The sequence below is a fragment of the Nothobranchius furzeri genome, chromosome 2, assembly GCF_043380555.1.
Source record: "Nothobranchius furzeri strain GRZ-AD chromosome 2, NfurGRZ-RIMD1, whole genome shotgun sequence".
Taxonomy (NCBI): domain Eukaryota; kingdom Metazoa; phylum Chordata; class Actinopteri; order Cyprinodontiformes; family Nothobranchiidae; genus Nothobranchius; species Nothobranchius furzeri.
Window position 1 is genome coordinate 42,753,578 of NC_091742.1, and position 20,325 is coordinate 42,773,902.

General features: G+C 43.4%; 2 protein-coding genes across 3 annotated transcripts in view; both read right to left on the bottom strand.

Moving 5' to 3' along the window:
* The window catches only part of dctn4 (dynactin 4), a 62,221-nt gene extending 43,569 nt beyond the window's left edge, over window positions 1-18,652 (bottom strand). The window contains exons 1-3 of one of the 2 annotated variants that reach the window (XM_054733697.2): window positions 18,288-18,652; window positions 17,209-17,279; window positions 16,887-17,065 (exon numbers count right to left, since the gene is read on the bottom strand). In XM_054733697.2, the coding sequence (XP_054589672.2) occupies window positions 16,887-17,065; window positions 17,209-17,279; window positions 18,288-18,422 (385 nt within the window). In that variant the 5' untranslated portion in view covers window positions 18,423-18,652. The remainder of the gene's footprint in view (window positions 1-16,886; window positions 17,066-17,208; window positions 17,280-18,287) is intronic. The other variant, XM_054733698.2, reaches the window with a different exon arrangement.
* On the bottom strand, window positions 9,983-13,168 carry LOC107373390 (uncharacterized). Its single transcript, XM_054733699.2, has 2 exons — window positions 11,256-13,168; window positions 9,983-11,020 (listed from the first exon to the last, which is right to left on the bottom strand). Exons 1-2 carry the CDS (start codon window positions 11,949-11,951, stop codon window positions 10,667-10,669), a joined length of 1,050 nt encoding a protein of 349 aa, XP_054589674.1. The 5' UTR covers window positions 11,952-13,168; the 3' UTR covers window positions 9,983-10,666.
* Window positions 18,653-20,325: the final 1,673 nt, after the last annotated feature.

Consider the following 20,325-nt stretch of genomic DNA (forward strand, 5'->3'; position numbering starts at 1 on the left):
TGGAGACCTACATAATCACACTGACTGCAAGGGAAAATAATTAGTGACATAAAGGAATCACAGGTGCTATTGTAGACTTGGGACTACTTTATGACATAGCACAGCTGTAAGACTCCGTTGAAAGGTTCAAGGCAGCCCCAAAGACTTCTGCTTCCATACACACACATGCACACATCAGCAAACCGGCATAAAAACACAAAAACACACGACAGTGAGAGAAAAATAAGCACGCCACATTTGTGCAGGAGAGACTGGAGCGTGTGTGTGTGTTGGGTTAAAGCTTTTAAGGTGACAAAGACACGGTTTTTAATTTTATTAATGCACAGAATGTGTGCTGAGCGATGACCTGAACCCGTGAGCAGCCTTCTGCAGGAATCTACTCTGACTGATGATGAATAAAAACAAAGCTTCACCAAATACCTGGACCTACTCCTTCTGTCTGATAATACAACATTAATGTGTTCAGACCGTAAATAAAGTGCCAAACTCTTCAAACAGCTCTGCAGAGAGCCTATAATGTGTGAAAGATCATCTTCTTACTCCTGCATTATTAGGAGACAAAAACATTTTTAAAACGTGGGCAAGCGTGTGTGTGTGTGTGTAATTCCTCCCAGACATGTTTTAAAAATGAAAAAGATGGAATTAGATTAGTGCCAAAACGATCAAGAAAACCATTTTGAAGATAAAACAATTAGGAATTTGAGAAAAAAAAAATTTGAAAAAAGAAAAAAGGTTCAAAAGTAAAACTTGTTACCCTCCGCCAGGCGGCGGGAGACTAGGGGTCTGTTGTCGCTTGGCTTCCTGGGGCTGCAGGCTAGGAGGGGGATCTGGCCGTCTGGTTGGGGTCTGGGGTGGTGGGTTGCTGTGCTCAGCGTTGGGCGGGGGAGCCTGCTCATCAGCACCCCAGCAGAAAGGATCAAACTCTGGTTACCGGTGATGGTTGTACCCAATGTGCAGCAGTACCGGACCAGAGTGAATAGGGTGTGTATGGGGAGCATGAGTGTATGTCCGGCGTGCATTTTTGTAAGTCTTGGGTTGTATGTGCATGTGTGAGCATGAGGGAGGGAGTGTGTGACTGTGTTTGTGTATGACTGTATATGTCAGGTGGGGCCTTTGACTCCTCCCCTCTCCTGGAACCTCTCTTGATGATATAGATCTTTGTCCCCCCTCCCCCTGCCACACCTGGTGTGAGGGGTTGTGCCATGGTCTGCCTGAGTGTTCGTGGCAACCAGGTCTGGGGGTTTAAGATTCAGGCATCTAACTGATAGATCCCGGTGGCTGCCTGGTGGGGTCTGGGTACCTGGGCTCTGCTGGGTCCCCAGCAGGGGTGGTTGCCCCTGGGTCCCAGGTCGCTGGGTCCCGGGCTCGGCCGGCTAGGGGGTGGGAGGCTGCGGGCGGGCCTGTGGGCTTGCCGCTGATATCTCCCGGGACTCTGCCGGCTGCTGGTTGGCGATCCTCTGTTCCTCTCGGGGGGGGGGGGGGGGGGGGGGGCTTACTGGTTGCAGTCTCCTTGGGGTTACTGTGTTCTGGGGCAGCGCCTGGATCTCTGGGACTTGGAGCTCCCCCCGTCTCCTGCGCATCTTTGGGGGGCGGATCTGTGGTCCCTCACACTCTCTGTTGGACGCTCCTATAGAGAAACCTTACATAAACAAGCGCGTGTACACACACAGGTGCTCACATGGTGCTCTCAAAAGTATGGGCTTGGGCACGTTAAACACAGGTCTTAAGACTATGGTGGGCACTTAATGCACTGTGATTTATTATTGTGATTCTTCAGTTAAGCAATGTTGATTTTATATTTTCTTCATCAAGTTGACGCAGTGATAGCTAGATCTTGTTGTATTGTTTTTGTGTCCCTTTTTTTTGTCTTTTTCTGCAGGTCTAGAAGCAGACTCTTGTTCATTGTTTATTTTTGTGGAACACCCCCCCCCCCCTCTCTCTCCCCACCTTTTCTTTTCCTTTCTCTTTCACCTCTGTCTCCGTGTCTGGTCGGAATTACAAAGCATTCAACAACAATAACAATAAAGTTTTAAGTATCAGGCGTGACATTAAAAGCAAACGCTTTGATGCTCCACCTGAGAGTAAATCTGTAAGGCTTGTCACCAGCATTCAGACATCAATTCTGCTTGCTTCTCAGCCAGACGGGACACGGTAAAAAAAAAAAAAAAAAAAAAAAAAAAAAAAAAAACGTATTTGTTTGTATTCACATCTATTAAATTCATCTTTTGCAATAAAAACTGCATTTAAAATTATGGAAACACTGTTTCTGCTTCTGATGCTACTACCCCAACAGACGATGGCTGAAGAGATTACACTCTCAACAACAGACTTGTAGAAGATCTGCAGCATCTTGCTACAGACACTGAAGGACCTAAGCGTCCTCAAGAAGTGCAGTCTGCTGTGTCCCTTCTTGTAAACGGCTTCGCTGTTCTTTCTCCAGTCCAGTCTGTTGTCCAGGTGAACTCCAAGGTGTTTGTATTCCTCAACCACCTCCACTTCTTCTCCCATGATGGAAACAGTGTTTGACTCCACCCTGTTTCTTCTGAAGTCTAAAATCATCTCCTTTGTTTTGTTCACATTCAAGGTCAGATGATTGTTTCCACACCATGCCACAAAGCGCTCCACCAGCTCTCTGTACTCAGCTTCCTGTCCATCTCTGATACACCCGACAACTGCAGAGTCATCGGAGTATTTCTGTAGATGACAGGTCTCTGATTTGTACTGGAAGTCTGAGGTGTACAGGGTGAAAAGGAATGGTGAGAGTACAGTCCCCTGTGGTGCTCCAATGTTACTGATCGCCTGGTTTGATGTGCAGTTCTTCAGCCTCACAAACTGTGGTCTGTTTGTCAGGTAGTCTTTAATCCAGGCGATAGTTGAGGCCCCCACCTGTGTCTTCTGGAGTTTCTGGCAAAGTGCATCAGGCTGGATTGTGTTAAATGCACTGGAGAAATCAAAGAGCATGACCCTCACAGTGCTGCTTGCTTTGTCCAGATGACAGTGGGTTGGTTGAAGCAGCTGGATGATGGCGTCTTCAACTCCAACTTCATGGCGATATGCAAACTGCAGCGGGTCCTGATATGTCCTAGTTTGCTTATTCAGGTGGACCAACAGGAGTCTCTCCAGGACCTTCATGATGTGGGATGTCAGGGCAACCGGTCTGTAGTCGTCATTGACTGATGGGCGAGTTTTCTTTGGAACTGGAACAAGGCAGGATGTCGTCCACAGGACTGGAACCTTCTCCTGGGCCAGGCTGAGGTTGAAGAGGTGCTGCAGAATCCCACAGAGCTGCTCTGCACAGGCCTTCCGTACCCTGGGGCTGACACCATCTGGACCTGCAGCCTTGTTCCTGTTCAGTCTCTCCAGCTGCCTCTTCACCTGACTTCTAGAGACAGATAGGTGGGAGGGGGAGGTAAATGGGGCAGCAGCATCTCTTGACTTGGTTGAAGACAGATTTATAGAACCAGAAGAGTCCATGACTACATTAGAGAACAAAAGAACTGGAGTGTGACAGGAAAATGTTGGATCAGAGGAGGATGGGATGTCTGATTGGCTGGGGACAGGCGAGGAGGATGCTGGGTTTGTTCCAGAACTGAACCTATTGAAGAACTTGTTCAGTTCATTGGCTGTGTTCAGGCTGCCATCTGTGCAATTCTCCCTCTGCTTGAAGCCTGTGGTCTTCTTCATCCCTGACCAGACATCTCTTATATTGTTCCTCTGTAGTTTGTTCTCCAGCTTCTTCCTGTATGCCTCCTTGCTGTCTCTGATCTTGATCTTCAGTTGCTTCTGTATACTCCTCAGTAATTCGCTGTCTCCCTCCTTGAAGGCTCTTTTTTTCTCATTTAGCAGATTCTTCAGTTCACTGGTGATCCAGGGTTTGTTTTTAGCGAAGCATCTCACTGTTCTGGTGGGTATGATGTTGTCCACACAGCAAATTATAAAGTCAGTGACGCATCCAGTCATGGCATTGATGTCCCTTCATATCTTTGGCAGAGAGTCATCCAATCTGTGCTCTCAAAACAACTCTGCAGGGCTTCTTCAGCATCCTGTGACCATTTTCTCACAGCTCTTCTTGTCACAGGTTGCCTCTGAACAAGTGGTTTGTATTGTGAGCAGAGAAAAACAAGACTGTGATCTGATTGTCCCAGAGGAGGTCTTGTTTTTGACATGTATGCATTCTTTACATTTGCATAACACAAATCCAATGTGCATTGGGGTGCTGGGTTTGTAGCTTAGCGACAACGGAACTAATGGCATCACATGCATTTTCAGCAATGGCTGAAGGTGGAATATAAACGGTTGCCAAGACAACACTGGTGAACTCTCTTGGCAAATAATATGGGCGACAACTTACTGCCAAGAGTTCAACATCTGGGCTGCAGAGACAACATTTCACTGAAACATGACCTGGATGGCACCATCTGTTGTTGACAAGCACTGCCACTCCACCTCCTTTTCTTTTCCCGCTCCTCTTCAGATCTCTGTTTGCTAGAACAGTCAGGAATCCTGGCTGAGAGACGCTGGAATCGGGGATATGGTCCTGCAGCCACGTCTCAGTGAAACACATAACACTGCACTGCCGAAACTCTGGCTGAGTCCTTGAAAGGGCTTGGAGTTCCTCCATCTTTTGGCCAGTGATCTCACATTGCCCATTATGATCGATCTAAGAGATGGTTTGAATTTCCTCTTTCTCTGTCTCTGTTTTGCTCCCGCCCTGCGCCCACGCTTCTTGCGTTTTAGCTCATTTGGGATTTGTGGCTTCTGTTGAGGTATTATTTCAGCCTTTCCAATGTTAATCAGCAGCTCCTGATTGTAAACCAGCTTGTTGCCATGGTTACACATCATAACAAATGCTCAAAAAGTGAAAAAATAGCAGTAAAAATACGCCAAGCTTCACAGCACCAGAAACAGAAAAGTAAAATGTCCAAAAAAATACCATATTTCTTGAGAAACTAGAAGAAAAATTGTCCAAGAAAAAGCTAAACTTACATATAGTCAACAGAGCTTGTGATGGCCACATCCATGTCCACACAACGGTGAACGTTAAGTATACTCTTGCACTTTTATGATTGCAGTTTGTATGTTTATATTTCTTTGGATTTATTGTTTAGATGGCTTGAATGCATTAGTTCTAATTGTAAGCGCGCACATTTAGTTAACTGCTGTATTTTATGCCTTTCATTTGTTCAATTTAAGTTGATTTGTTTTCTCTTACCGGTGCTGGGGTTCTCCACTTCCTGCTTCCTGAGATGGGACAGGCAAACAGTGTTTTAGGGGTTCTGTCAGCTAAATACAGGAGGAGCTGATGGGACCAAACCAATAGCTCCCTGAAGAGGGGACTGAAGAATTTCCTTTAGTTTATTATTTTGTCATTTGTTAATTAATTTAAGTTTGAAGTTAAATAGTTAGGTTTATGGGTTAGGATGTTTAGGTTTATTAATAATCTGACTGTACTGATTTGTGGTTTTAGTTTTAGTTCGTAAATGTTTGTCTAGTAATCCCTATTGTTCATGTGGTCTGATCAGCCAGTGTGTATATATACCCTTGTGTGTCTTTGTTTGTTAGGTCGGTTATGGTTTCAGTCAGTCAGTATGTTAAGTTAGAAGTTTATTGAGTTTCAGTTTGTTTGTTTGACCTCTTTTATGAGCTCGAGCTGTTTTTGTGAGGACATTTTTAAAACAAACAGGAAATTAAAGAGTCTATTTTTGGAAATTGCCTGTGTTCCTCCACTCATTTGGCTTGATCCCTCACAGAGCTACTCCAACATGCAGCCACCCAGAGCAGCGCAGTTCCGGAATATTCTGCTCGTATTCTGCCTTTCCTGATTTCCCTCTTTCCTATTCATTTTTAATCTTCCTAATCACAATTTGTTTTCACATTTTAAACATATTTTAATCACATTTTGAAATATTTTGATACTGACAATTTTTTTGTTTTTGTAAAGCGCCTCGTGATTTTTATCTTGAGAGGAGTTATGTAAAAGATTATTTTCCTTCTTTCCGACGTAGGCTTTTCAAATTCTAGCACTTCACCGTCTATTTTTTGGGCAGCAGACACTAAACCCACCTTGCCTGCTGGTATTGGTCGGAGGGACAGGTGGCACCACGGTTCGGCAGCCAATCATCTGTCAGTATGCCCCAGCGCAGCTGTGGCTACAATGTAGCTAGCTCATCACCATCAGTGAACGTGTGTGTAAATGGATGAATGATACACCGTGGTGTAAAGCTCTTTGGAGTCTTCTGATTCTGAAAGGCACTATTCAAGTGCAGGGGCCTCACCGAATCTGCACCGAAGGGCCTTGAGTGTCTGTTAGTGCCTGTTTTTGTCTTCTTAAACTTTTGCTTTGCACTATCTTCCATTGGGAAAAAAGGAAACTCATCTGTGGGTTATCCTGTTGTCTAGTAGCTCTGGTTTGGGCCAGTTGAAAACAATAAGTGCAATCAGAGGCTGTAAATGAGCTGTTTGTCCCCTCCCTGAAAGCACTCATCAGGTGATCTAGGTGGGCTGTCCTCTCACCTAAAGCAAAGCTTAAAAAGCAACTGCAAGCACTTTCAAACAGACCTGAATCTGCACCGAAGGGCCTTGAGTGTCTGTTAGTGCCAGCAGGGTATCTGCAGGTTTAAGGGAGCCAAATTTAAGACTTTATAAGACCTTTTTTAAGGCCACTTTGACCAAATTTAAGCTATTTTTAAAATTAAATTTAAGCTATAATTTCCAGCTATTGCCTGGAACCGGTGCTAACCATGTCGCGAACGTGGGATTAGCCATCCAGTTACCATTAAACTTGCACTTCCCCATGGCGCGAGCTCCCACTAGCTTAACCAGCTAATGTACTCATCTAAAAATAGCCCCCTTTCACAACCAACTGAACGTGTACGGTTCCACTTATGTCAACATCATACACAACAAATGCTGAACACTAACTAGAAATTCACGAAAATTTGACAAAAATAAAAGAATCTTGTTTATTGGGTCTTTGGTAATTTAAGAACTTTGGAAACTGTATTTAAGGATTATTTGTCATTTTTAAGGATTTTTAAGGCCTTAAATTTGGAAAAGCAAATTTAAGACTTTTTAAGGACCCGCGGATACCCTGGATTGGTCAGGACGCTGCTTCCTGTCTTCATTCGTCATCAGCACAGTCTTTGCCGCTTCAACAAATAAAGAAGTATTTAGCGGCAGACACGGAGCAGATTGAAGAACGCATGGCGGGAAAAAGTCTGTGAATATAAACGTTTATTCACCTGTGACCGAAGGAGTACAAAGATATGCAGCAGGCATTTTATTCGTGGACGGAAAAGACGAGAAACGTGGGTTGCGGATCTAGCGAGGAGGTGAAGTGGAATGAGGGGCAAATTTGTTTGTGTTAAAAAACGTCTTTGAACTACATTAAAACAATGTAAACAGAAATGCAAATAAACTACGGTGGACCGGATATGTGACAGGATACCTCAGAATGCCGCTACGCCCTCTGCTGTCCTGGCGAGGAATTGTTCAGCAACAATCCCCAGCTGACTAGAAGTCTGAACGTAAAACGTGTCTCTGTCAGTGCGTGTGCGTCTCCTCCTCACGGAGCTGACGGAGACGTGTACATTAGGCTTTAGACCCGCTCCCATGTATTTTAGACTAACTTTTGCTGCCTTTTGGCCAGGACTCCCTTGAAAATGAGGTTTTTAATCCCAATGGGAACTTCCTGGTTACATAATGAATAAATAAAATAAATAAATGTTATGGTTATTTGGTTTGAAGCAGACAATATTTTTCAACAGCTGGACTAGGGTTGTCACGGTGTGACAATTTAACCTCATGGTTATTGTGACCAAAATTATCACGGTTTTCGGTATTATCGCAGTATTTTTTTAAACGTGTTACATTTTCAGACAACTAAATAAACCCTGTATATCAGGAAAATATTGTCCTCAGTTTGTGTCTAAATTTAGCCTAAAATGTGGTATTTTGTAATTATGTTATTTGTTTACATTTTTCCCCTTTAGTCTTTAAAATACCAATATTTGTCCATAACTTCTTATTTTTTGTCTGTTTGATGTCATCATTTTAAAAATATTAGATGAGATGATACTCAGTACTCAAGTAGCCTTCTAATCAGATACTTTTTTTTACCCTTACTTGAGTAAAAAGCCCTATATCAGGAAAATATTGTCCTCGGTTTGTGTCCTTCCAGTGAGCTTTGCAGATGTGGGAAAATGTCATCAGGCAGTAATCATTGTTAAATTCATAATTATTCTCAGAGAGAGACCAACTCTTATCTGCCCCTGGGAGCCCCGTAATGCATAGCGTCATTTCAACATGGGGGTGTCCGCGACACGCTTTATATGCAGGTAGCGGCGTTGCGGCTGCTTTATATAGCGACTCGTATTCTCCCTCAACCCAAATCCTCGGATCACGCATTTTAGCTAAAACGCTAATGTTAGCTTGCCTTGCGTTGACTGTAGAGTTGTGGGTGATAGTCACGCAGATGTGTCATGAGATTTGAAGCGTTGCTGCCTTTCACAGACACTTTTTCTGCACGTGCTGCAAACAGGATAGCCGTCTTCTATCAACTGTCCCTCGGCATTCTTCAAATATCCAAAACATGCCCATACTTCCAACTTTGTCTATCATTTTGGATAGAGAAACTCCGACAGCACACGCAGGGGGGTTGAGGGGGGTGCCGTCTATCACTACCTCAGTGCCGCGCTCTCAATCCACCAGGCGACGCCTCTTTCAGAAGTGTTTTCCTAACATGAAGTGTGGATGAAATAAGTCTCCACCCATGCCTTTAAGTTTTGGCTTACTTTTAGCACCCCCTAGTGTCCGTTTAGTAGAACAAAAAATTATGTCTCCTCAGCCTTCCTTACTGTCTACAGGAGTGATTCATAACTAAATTAAATGAATCAGCTGTGTTCATGATCTAAAACATGGAGGACAACATGCTGGAAGCAGACTGCAGCCAAAGGCATGTCAGCTCCACTTTACTAAGTCCAACAGACAGGGTATCTGCAGGTTTAAGGGAGCCAAATTTAAGACTTTTTTTAAGGCCACTTTGACCAAATTTAGGACCTTACATTCAAGACTAAAAAACATAATGTGACGAGTACGACCTTACAAATAGTTCTGGCCAAACCTTTATTGGAACTGAAAGTGATGAAAAATAACACAAACATCGAGATAAGAGAATCTGAGCATATATTTTCCAAAAACAAAATGCAGTACTAACAACTCTGAGTTAAATACTGAATATCCGTATTTAAATGAACTGAGTTTACATGAACGTGTAAAATGAATACAAGTACCATGTATTGAATACTAAATATAAGTAAATGGTCCTTCTCTTTTCTCAGTTATGGAATAGATCTGAGTTCTTCAGTCTTGGTCTTCAGTTCAGTTTCCACCTGTTCTAGTTCTACATTTTTTCTCTGTATCTCTTCCTCAGCGTGTTTGACTTTGTGATGAGCTGGGCCATCAAGCTTCCACTCTTCCCTTCAGCATCTTCTGCAAGTTTATCAGCATCTCTATGTAGGCTGTTGGACACTTACAGCAGAATTTGCTTCTTTTTCCTAAGCTTCTCAATGGCTTCTTCTGCAGATTTTTGCTTCTGTGCCTCGCGATCAGTGATTTTCTTCCTCTTTTGCTCATCTAGATGCACTCTGTATCTGGACCTTGCTGATGCAGCCGACGCAAGTAGCTCCTTTGACATAGGGACATTGAAGACCCCCCCCCCCCCCCCCCCCCCCCCCCCAGAGACAGTGACATAATCACAGACCAGTCGCTGAGCAATCATTGTGTCTTCCTGCATATTGTAGGTCTCCACCTCTTTGTTTACAGAGAATCCTCTCTCTACTGTTGCTTGTCCATGGGACAGAAGTAGTAGTTTCTTGCTAAACTCCAATAGCTCCTGATAGCATTGGCTCAGGACGCCATTGAGAAATACATCCAGTCTACACTCTGTGGGTCTGTAGGAGAGAAAGGTCTCACTTCTCGCTCCAACTGATAAGACCTCAGTAAACTGCTGGACAATTACATCACCTGCAAAAAAAAACACAGTGATAAAAAAAATGACTTGATGTATTTTGATTGTATACATTAAAGCTGCAAGCAAGAGTTTTTGTGAGACTGATTGCACCTTATGTCTGATATATTTAACATGTATCTGCAAAATTAATTTTCTTCATATATTTTTACATAAACAAACTGAACTGCTGTATTCTCTCCTACCAGCAGAGACACCTCCTGATAACTGCTGGTTTTGCAGAAACCTCTGCACCAGGTTAGTCATGTTTTTCTGGCACCAGTCTGGGTCAGAATACATTCTCCTGGGATCCAAACAGGCAACCTGCCTAACAGGGGGGTACTTTAATAGACTCTTGTCTTGCACTTTCTGAATGATGGTGGACAGCATCTTGATGCAGTCTTTCCTGAACTCCAGGACAGTAAGCTCCCCTATCTTTTTTTTGTTGCTGAAGTTCCTAACAGAATGGAATGTAATAAGACCAAGTTACCCATTATAACAGCCAACAATATTCATCACTATTGAATTAACCCTCCCACTATCCTAATGGGTGTGACCCCGCAAGGAAAGTTGACCATTGAGCAGGGTTGATTGTTTATCCCTTGGGTCCATGTGGCAGGGGTGAGAAGTGAGCACCACCTCACCCCTGCCACGTGGACCTCACTCCAAGGCTCTCTCTGCTACTGGTAAGTTTTCAAGCCATCGGTGGCTACAGAATGCAAGTGGAAACTTTGCAGAAGCTGTCAAAGTTATGAAGTCCTCTCTCCTAGCTGGCACATTATGGAAGAGAACATGCATGGCTTTCAAAACTTTCTCTAGCTGCCACACAGAGAAACCACTTTTGCAGGCATTATGTAGAGTGTGAAGGCCACAGCTCCCAACCACAATCAGCTGTCTCCCCTCATACTGCTCACGCAGTTCTTCTTGAAGCAACTCCAAAAACTTCCAGTTTACATTTGGCCCATCCATGGAGACTGAAAGCAGCTTTTTCAAATCCAGCTGCTGAGAGCATTCCTGAGGAAAAAACTGAGCATTAGGCTGGGTAATGTATCAAAACAAGAAAAACTTTGAACTGCTCCACTGAAAAAGTCATATTATTGAATTTTTTTTTTTCAAATAAAAAAAATTCTAGTTGAAAAATAAAATGTATTCCCATTTATGGATTACAGCAACACAATTGCAATAATTGCCCATAATTTTCTGACAACATTGGCTACATGTGTTTTACTAGTGTTGGCTTGTTACTTACTTTAAAGTGGTGTAGTAAATCCTTAGCTGTTCCATGGCCCATGAACTGTGATCCTAGGTACCTGGACTGGACTCGATCCTCTTTCCAGTAACGAACATGCAGATCCATTTGCTTTGTTTTGGTCATCTGGTTGAGGGTTTCATCAAACATCAAAGTAAAACTGCCTCTGTTGACATCGGCCATAAGGAGTTTGATGATGTGGGGAGCCAAACCAAATATGACTACATATGCGGTTTTGTCTTTACCACACGTAAAGTTTTTAGCAATTTCTGAGTCGGGAAACATAGCTCTAAATATATCTCCGACTCCCTCATTAGCGCCGTAGGATTGGTGTCTTGTTACGCTGTGCAGGCACCACAGTACCTCTGCCTGAAGAGTTGCAGTGGATCCAAAAATCCCCCTGAGGTCCGATGCTGATGCAGTCGCTGCTGAGTTCGGAGATTCTGAAGCCGGGGAAACCGGTGACACGGTGCAGAACTGAGAAATCGCATTCGTCTGTTCGCGGGTTTTGGCTGCGGCTTTGTGCTTCTCGCTGTGCATATGCGACTCCACAGCTTTAACTCCCATGGAACCGAGTTTAAAGAGCTTTTTGCACAGAGTACAGCGGGCCTCGCAGTTATTGCCCGGAACCGGCGCTAACCACGTCGCGAACGTGGGATTAGCCATCCAGTTAACATTAAACTTGCACTTCCCCATGGCGCAAGCTCCCGCTAGCTTAAACAGCTAATGTGCTCATCTAAAAATAGCCCCCCCCACCTTTCCACAACCAACTGAATGTGTACGTTTCCGCTTACGCCAATATCACACACAAAAAAAGCTGAACACTAACTAGAAATTCACGAACATTTTATAGAATAAAAGAATCTTGTTTATTGGGTCTTTGGTAATGTAAGACCTTTGGAAACTGTATTTAAGGATTATTTGTCATTTTTAAGGACTTTTAAGGCCTTAAATTTGGAAAAGCTAATTTAAGACTTTTTAAGGACCCGCGGATACCCTGTGCCAGTTTTTGTCTTCTTAAACTTTTGCTTTGCACTATCTTCCATTGGGAAAAGAGAAGGAAACTCATCTGTGGGTTATCCTGTTGTCTAGTAGCTCCGGTTTGGGCCAGTTGAAAACAATAAGTGCAATCAGAGGCTGTAAACGAGCTGTTTCTGCCCTCCCTGAAAGCACTCATCAGGTGATCTAGGTCTCAAACATTGCAGTCAGGTGCTGCATGAACACCTGTTTCCAACTAGTAGCACAGCATAAGTTTGGTGGCATAACTGAAGCGTCAGACCTTGTGTCTCAGCCCCTCCGGTGTGAATACACTCCGGGGTAAAGACATACGTGTCTACCTGCGCGTGTCCACAGAGCAAACAAACTTGACCCAGACGCTGCTCCATCAACACCTAGCAAAATGTGCCATTATCCTATACCTGTGATCACTAGCATCAGAGGAAGGTCACACACAGCAAACCGCTTTCGCAACCTTCAAAACCTCCGCTCGATAAAACCAACTCTCCCCGAAGACATCCACCTGTCCATGGGACTGTGGAACGGCCAATCAGCTGTAAACAAAGCTGACTTCATTACCGCATATGCAAACCACCTGTCACTCGATGCACTGGCTCTCACTGAGACCTGGATCAAACCATGTGACAATGCTACCCCATCTGCTCTCTCAGTTAACCACACTTTCTCACACTTCTCATGCATCTGGCCGAGGTGGTGGAACGGGCATGTTAATTTCCAACAAATGGATATACAGTCAGTTGCTACCAATCACTAAATACAACTCCTTTGAATACCATGCCATCCAGGTAACTGTACCGAAAAAATTCTTTTTGGTTGTCATATATCGCCAACCAGGTCACTTCAGAGACTTTCTTGATGAACTCGACACCCTGCTCTCCTCCATTTCCGAGCACGACTGTCCCACAATGGTCCTTGGAGACATGAATATTCACCTGGACAATCCCAGCTCATCAGGCTTCCTGTCACTAATGTCATCATTCCATCTAAAACTAGTACAAAGCCCTCCAACTCACAAAGCTGGAAAAGCACTCAACCTCATTTTCACCAGAAACTGTGCCATAGACACAATCTCTGTCCCACCGCTGCATCTTTCGGATCATTACTTCATCCATTTCAGCATGACTCTACAAGGGGGTCCACTGCTTCCTCCCCAACGGTCTCATTCCGCCGCAACCTCCGCAATCTGGCACCCAACTACTTCTCCTCTCTTGTTGCCTCCACACTTCCATCTCCCAGCACATTCTCTGCTTATGAAGTGAATGAAGCCACCGAGTCACTCTGCTCCACACTCTGCTCTTGTCTTGATAACTTGTTCCCTTTAGCCACTAGACCTGCTAGATCCTCTCAGTCGCACCCTTGGCTAAATGATACCGTCCGGTCTCTACGCACCAATCTTAGAGCTGCGGAACGGAAATGGCGCAAAACAAGAGATCCTGGTGATCTATTGAAATTTCAGGAATTACTGTCCTCATTCTCTGCCAGCATCACTGATGCAAAGAAAACTTTCTATCCTGACAAAATTCTCAGCTCTACTGACTCTCAGAAACTATTTTCAACATTCAAAACTCTGCTCGCCCCTCCATCTCCACCTCCTACCAACAATCTATCAGCTAAAACCTTTGCCTCATTCTTCACTGACAAAGTGGCAGCTATAAGCAAACAGTTTACTCAACTGGCCACTCCTGAACATTCACTACCACAAACTCCTTCAAGCCCAACCATCTCAGGCCCTACTGCTTCATTTTCCTCTTTTTCCCCTGTCACTGAGAACTGTGTGTCCAAGCTTCTCACGTGCAGCCGCCCTACTACATGCCCACTTGACCCCATTCCGACTAAGCTGCTCCAAGCTATTGCTCCTACAGTAGCCGCAGCAGTCACACATTTGATCAACGCTTCACTGACATCCGGTACATTTCCCATCTCTCTCAAGCATGCTCAGGTTAAACCGTTGCTAAAAGAAAACATCTCTTCCTCCTAATCATGTGGAGAACTACCGACCTATCTCTCTCCTCCCTTTTCTGTCCAAAATCATTGAAAGGGTGGCATTCAAGCAGATCACAGAATACCTCTCACAAAACTGTCTGCTTGACCCTTATCAATCTGGGTTCAAAAAGGGCCACTCCACTGAAACTGCTCTGTTAGCAGTGACTGAATCCTTAAAAGAAGCTTGAGTGACTGCCAAATCCTCAGTGCTTATCCTGCTCGACTTATCAGCTGCAATTGACACTGTCGACCATGGCTTCCTTTTGTCCACACTCTCTACCATGGGCATCACAGAGAAAGCATACGCCTGGTTTGAATCGTACCTCCCAGGACGAACATTCAGTGTATCTTGGCTTGGACAATCCTCTACCGTACACCATCTTGCCACAGGAGTCCTCCAGGGCTCTGTACTAGGACCTCTTCTCTTTGACATATGCACCACCTCACTGGGTGAGATCATTCAATCACATGGATTCTCCTACCACTGCTATGCAGACGACACCCAGCTCTATCTGTCATTTCCACCGGACGACCACACTGTCTCTGCACGAATATCAAACTGTCTCTCTGACATATCAAAATGGATGAAATCCCACCATCTCCAAATCAATCTCTCTTAAACTGAATTACTTGTCATCCCAGCAAAACCATCCATACAGCACATCTCAATCCAGAATGACTTCCTATCTCTGGCTCCTTCAAAGGCAGTTCGAAATCTGGGTGTTGTGATTGATGAACACCTGACCTTTAAAGATCATGTTGCATCTGTTGCCCGTTCATGCCGCTTTGCGCTGTATAACATACGAAAGATCAGACCATGCCTAACACAACATGCCACCCAGCTCTTGGTGCAATCTACTGTCATCTCCCATCTCGATTACTGCTATGCCCTTCTAACTGGTCTTCCAGCCTGTACTGTGAGACCTCTTCAAATGGTCCAGAACGCAGCAGTGCATCTGGTCTTCAATCAACCTAAAAGAGCACATGTCACCCCTCTGTTCATTGAGCTCCACTGGCTACCGCTAGCAGCACGCATCAAATTCAAATTGCTAACACTAGCATACAAAGTCCGAGATGGTACGGCTCCCATCTACCTGAATCCTCTTGCAAAGGCTTACGTCTCGGCCCGGCCGCTCCGGTCATCACAGGATCGTCGGCTAGCAGTGCCTACACCACGCTCAGGACAATCCAGACTTTTCTCATGCATCGTTCCACAAATGTGGAATGACCTACCAAGCACTACCAGAACAGCGGCTTCTTTCTCAATTTTCAAGAAACTCTTGAAGACCCTGCTCTTCAGAGAGCATCTTCTAAACTAGCACCCTGCCTGCACCCGTCCCCCTCTCTACTGTCCACTACTTGTTCCCTACTCTCCATGACTGATGTCAAGATGTTGTTGTTATTGTTGTTGTTAGCCTCAAGGGCAACATGCCGATTATCACTTGTAAGTCGCTTTGGACAAAAGCGTCTGCTAAATACATAAACATTTATCAAGCTTGCTTACGCACAAAACAGGGGTGGAAAACTGCGTAAGCAACTTTCCACGCAAACGTTGGGATTTATGAAAGAAAACTCAGCAAAAAAATGTGCACAACTTTAAGTTGACTAAGGACCTGGCTTACGCACATTTTGGACATGGAGAGCACCTGCAGTGCTGCTGCTGAGAAGGATACAATTATGAAATCCTGCAGCATTATCATTTGTACCGCTTCGTTTTCACACAGATCAAGACCCCCCCCCCCCCCCCCCCCCCCCCCCCCCCCCCCCCCCGGAATGTTGAATATCAGCAGGGGGCAGATTGAGACAGAATGTCATGTTCCCTGGCTACTTGGACAAGGGAGATCTCCGTTTGGGTGACTGGTTAGCGCGCGGGACTTTCACCCGGGAGTCTGGGGATCGATTCCCTATTGGACTATTTTTTTATATCCGCCACAGATCTCTCTGAAGAATTCACAACATTGGTGGCTTCAGCAACGCTGTGCCATTCTGTGGATTTTCTTATTGTTTTGTAAAAGTACTTCCTTTCATTTCTCCACCTCACCCACAGGTACCTCAACTTCTGCTTGTGAAATAGCGCTTCCTTGATCTAAAGAGCTTGACCATCGTGAATGGTGAAATGCTGCAACGAGCCAGCTTATGTATATGCATGAGATCCACAAGGCACTTTGCATTGACCATGCATTGACAACCATGCATTGACCATGCATTGACAACTCCATGTTTGATAGATCACAAGCCTGCTTGGCGAAAGTAGTTTTTTTTTTTTTTTTTTTACTGAGCTTAAGTACGGTATTCTACGCAATGTTTGATAAATGAGACCCCTGGTCATTGATTACTATTTTCTATCAGAAGGTAATGCAGGAGATCGGTGTAGAAGACTGCTTTCATTTTCAGTTTGTATGAAAAATTCAGAGTGACCAATTATAATCAGAAATGATAATTAAAACAGTTTTTTCAGTGTTCCACACCTTTAACTAATTAGAATAAAAACCCAAATTGTACCTTTAAGTGATACGCCTACTTTTCATAAATAAATTATCCGTAAATAATTTAGATTTAGAGCTTTTTGTTAGAATTACCAAACTTGCAGAACAGAAAATGTGAGCTTGTTAATAAAATATCAACACCTACCAACTGATTTATCAGCCATGCCTACATCCCTTGAGGTCCAGCGACAGAAACCACAGGCCAGATAGTAAGCCTTCTTCATTGTTGTCTTTGAAGGATCATCAGGCAAAGGAGCAGGAATGTTAGTTGCTCGAGTTGACAGAGTATGCATGCAGGAAGGGCAGTCGAAGCAATTTGCACACCTACAACAGAACACAGAGATAACGGGGCAAAAAAGGAAATAAATATAATTTTTTAATTGTCAAAAGCTATCAAAAACAGCTAATGTCAACTTGACAGAGTTGCATGTTTATATATTTGGTGGGTGTAAGATAGCTGAGGTCACCTGTTTTTTTTAAGCTTAGCCTCTGCAGATGGCATGTTCTCCAAACAGCTTGGACAATAATGAGAGTCCACCTAATTAAACAGAGGGAAACAAGTATCAATATTTCCTCATGAGCTGCAAGGATCTATCCAAGACAAGAATAAAACTATACTATTATAATTTTTTATGTAACTGGCTTGGTCAGTGCAAGAACTGCAGAAAATAAATTATGTAATAGAAAAGCATGACTGATTCAGTGGGATTGAATAATTTGTACATCAAACTTTTTGTTGTCCATTTTCAATGGAATTGAAATCTATTTTGTTGTTGAACAGACTAAGAAGCACAACTCTGAGAAGTTTTGTGAATGTTTTGTTGATTTTAAATGTGTTTTCAATCCTTGTGCAATAGAATAGCCAACACTAAAACTTTAGGATTCGTTCCACATAAGAAAAACTTTCATTTTGCACTTTTAAATAAATGCATCATGTGAGAATGATGATGTAATTATATAGGAATAATAAAAATAGGCTTTAACAATGTAACGTTAAGCTTTTTATTCAAACACGTTTTCTATCTATTCAAAATTTAATCTTAATGATTCAATCTTATAATTTCGTTTGAACACCTCTGATTCAGACCTAGTCTGCTCTCCATGAGCTTCTCTCACAAATAGCGCCCTCTGGCGGCTCGACGCAGGAGGTGCCTAGAAGAACACCACTGGGTGTGGTGTCCCAAACTGAGCCTCTTTAAGACGTATACGATGTCTAAATGTTAGCCGAGGTGGAGGATGAACGTGATCGGAGACGGTTTAAGTAAACAACAAGCTAAAAACTATATACAATTATCTAGATCCTTCAAGTTTAGCAAAAGCCATTAGCTCCCTTAACCCTTTCTTTTCCTGTTTTCGCGTCATAAACGTTATCGCCAGCGGAAATGAAACTGAACAACCAGAGATTATAGAAAATGTTGATTGACAAGAATCTTAGCTGATCAATGCGTTTGAAAATCGGATGGTCCCGCTCACATGTCAACGCGTCAGGGAACTAAACAAAAAGCTAACCGCTAGCTTGCGTTAACCAGAGAGGGAAATGCCGTACCTCATGAGACACACATTCTAGGGACCGTAGCTCGATGCAGTAGCGGCAGAAATAAAGCTGAGACAAGGGAGCTCTTGTCCTTTTCTCTCCACGAACCAGGTACAGAACCCTGTCTGGCTGCAGAAGAGACGCCATCTCTGTCCGGAGATACTGATGGGACAAAAGTGAAAGACGTCAAGCAGAGGCTTATGCCGAGCGCAAACCGGGTGTGTCTATGAAACCAGTAAACTACGTGACTGGCGATAAACGACTCGGGCCCATTAGTTCGACATGAGCAGCGCCCATCGACATACATAGGCCGTGTTGGAGTTTAGCAGCGCCTCGCCTGGGAAACAGACGAGAGCAGACGGAGTCGGACGTAGCAGGGGGAGTGGCTGAAAGGTTGGGCTGGCGCTGACGAGCGCTGGCGCCGCCATCTTGGATCGGTCGAGCACCCCTTCCCTCCTGAGTAGTCCTTGACAGAGGCATTGAAGTGTCAGCATGTAAAATCAACCATAACTCCTTGAATTTTCAAATGATTTTGATGCGGTTTTTTCCACTGCAAACGTCACACATGTAGCCATCGTCAAAAATGACAATTGTGGGCACTGCAGTATTAGCTCACAGGAGACACTGCACTGTGGGATGAGATTTGTACCAATATGATCAAGAAAAACACTTTGGAGAGCAAACAAATTTTAAGACATTGAGAGAAAAAAATCATTTGTTTCAAAAGACAAACTTACAATCTGAATCAGATTCTTAAAATGATCAAGAAAAACACTTTGACGGTCAAACAAAAATTAAGAAATTGACAGAACAAAAATATTGACTAAAGGAAAAAACATGTTTCAAAAGTAAAACTTGCTATCTGAATCAACTTCTTAAAATGAGTAACAAAGTATGTTTCCTTTTTCTGTTTGCCTTTATGTGTTTTTGTTATCAATTTCCTTAGTTTCATTCTCCCTTCTCACAGCTTTGCTCGCACTACCAGATTTGCACTTACACTTTCTGACTTTCTCCTTTGCACTCCCTGAGTTTTTGGTTTCAATTCTGTCACAACCCTTTCGGGTGGGTGGGACTCCTGAGAAGTCCTCTCCCATAGGGCAGTGGTTTCTCTTGAGTGACAGTTCAGTGACCTGGAAGTGATGCAGCCTCCAAGACTTTTTTTTTTCCACCTCGGTCAACAACATGAATTTTGAGCCCCAAACACATTTCTGCTGTCTTTGGTGTCTACTGAGGATCTAAAGTGAGTATTGATAAAATATTTTATCTTTTCTTAGTTAATCTGTAAGTTAATTCACTTTTTAAGTTGGTTTTAACCAGGCGTTAGCTCACTAGCTAGCTGCTAAGCAAGTCATTGTGCTAGCCTCAGGACAATGGTCTATTGTTCCAGAGAGACGTATTAAAAACTCATCTTAACATATTCATTTTTATTCCATGTTACTTGGACGGGCTAAACAAGTTCGTAGTTCTGCCTGCTCCTTGTGCAGTGAAACGAATGGATTATATGACGTAACTCTGACTGAATAATTATCTAATTGAGTATGTTTGATAATAAATTTTTTACCAGTATACAGATCTGACATTTGTTTGTTAGAACAGGACAAATCAGATTCAATGTGCTTTCTGTCACGTGTTCTGTATTCTCCATCAAAAGAATGTTATCAAGGACAGATAATCAATAATGAGTGAAATAGATGCTTTTAATTATTTAATTTTTACATAAAATCTATATTTTTGTCTAAAAGCTATTTCTTTTGTTTCTTTCCTTTTAGATTGAAAACTACTGCATCGCATTACAATGGAAGTGCTACACGGCTACATGCATCAACTGAAGCTGGTGAGCTAAGACACACCATAGTGTACATAAAGTACACTGCAGACAAGGGATGTAAGAAAATATCAATATCGCAATATATCGCGATATAGTTAGTTGAGCAGGCAGGTCGCGCTAGAACATTTCGTTTACAACGACGTCATAATTTTTTTTCCCCGTCATTTTTATTTCCAAAATATGAAGTAAAAACTCCCAATTCAATTTTCATTCATTTTTTTC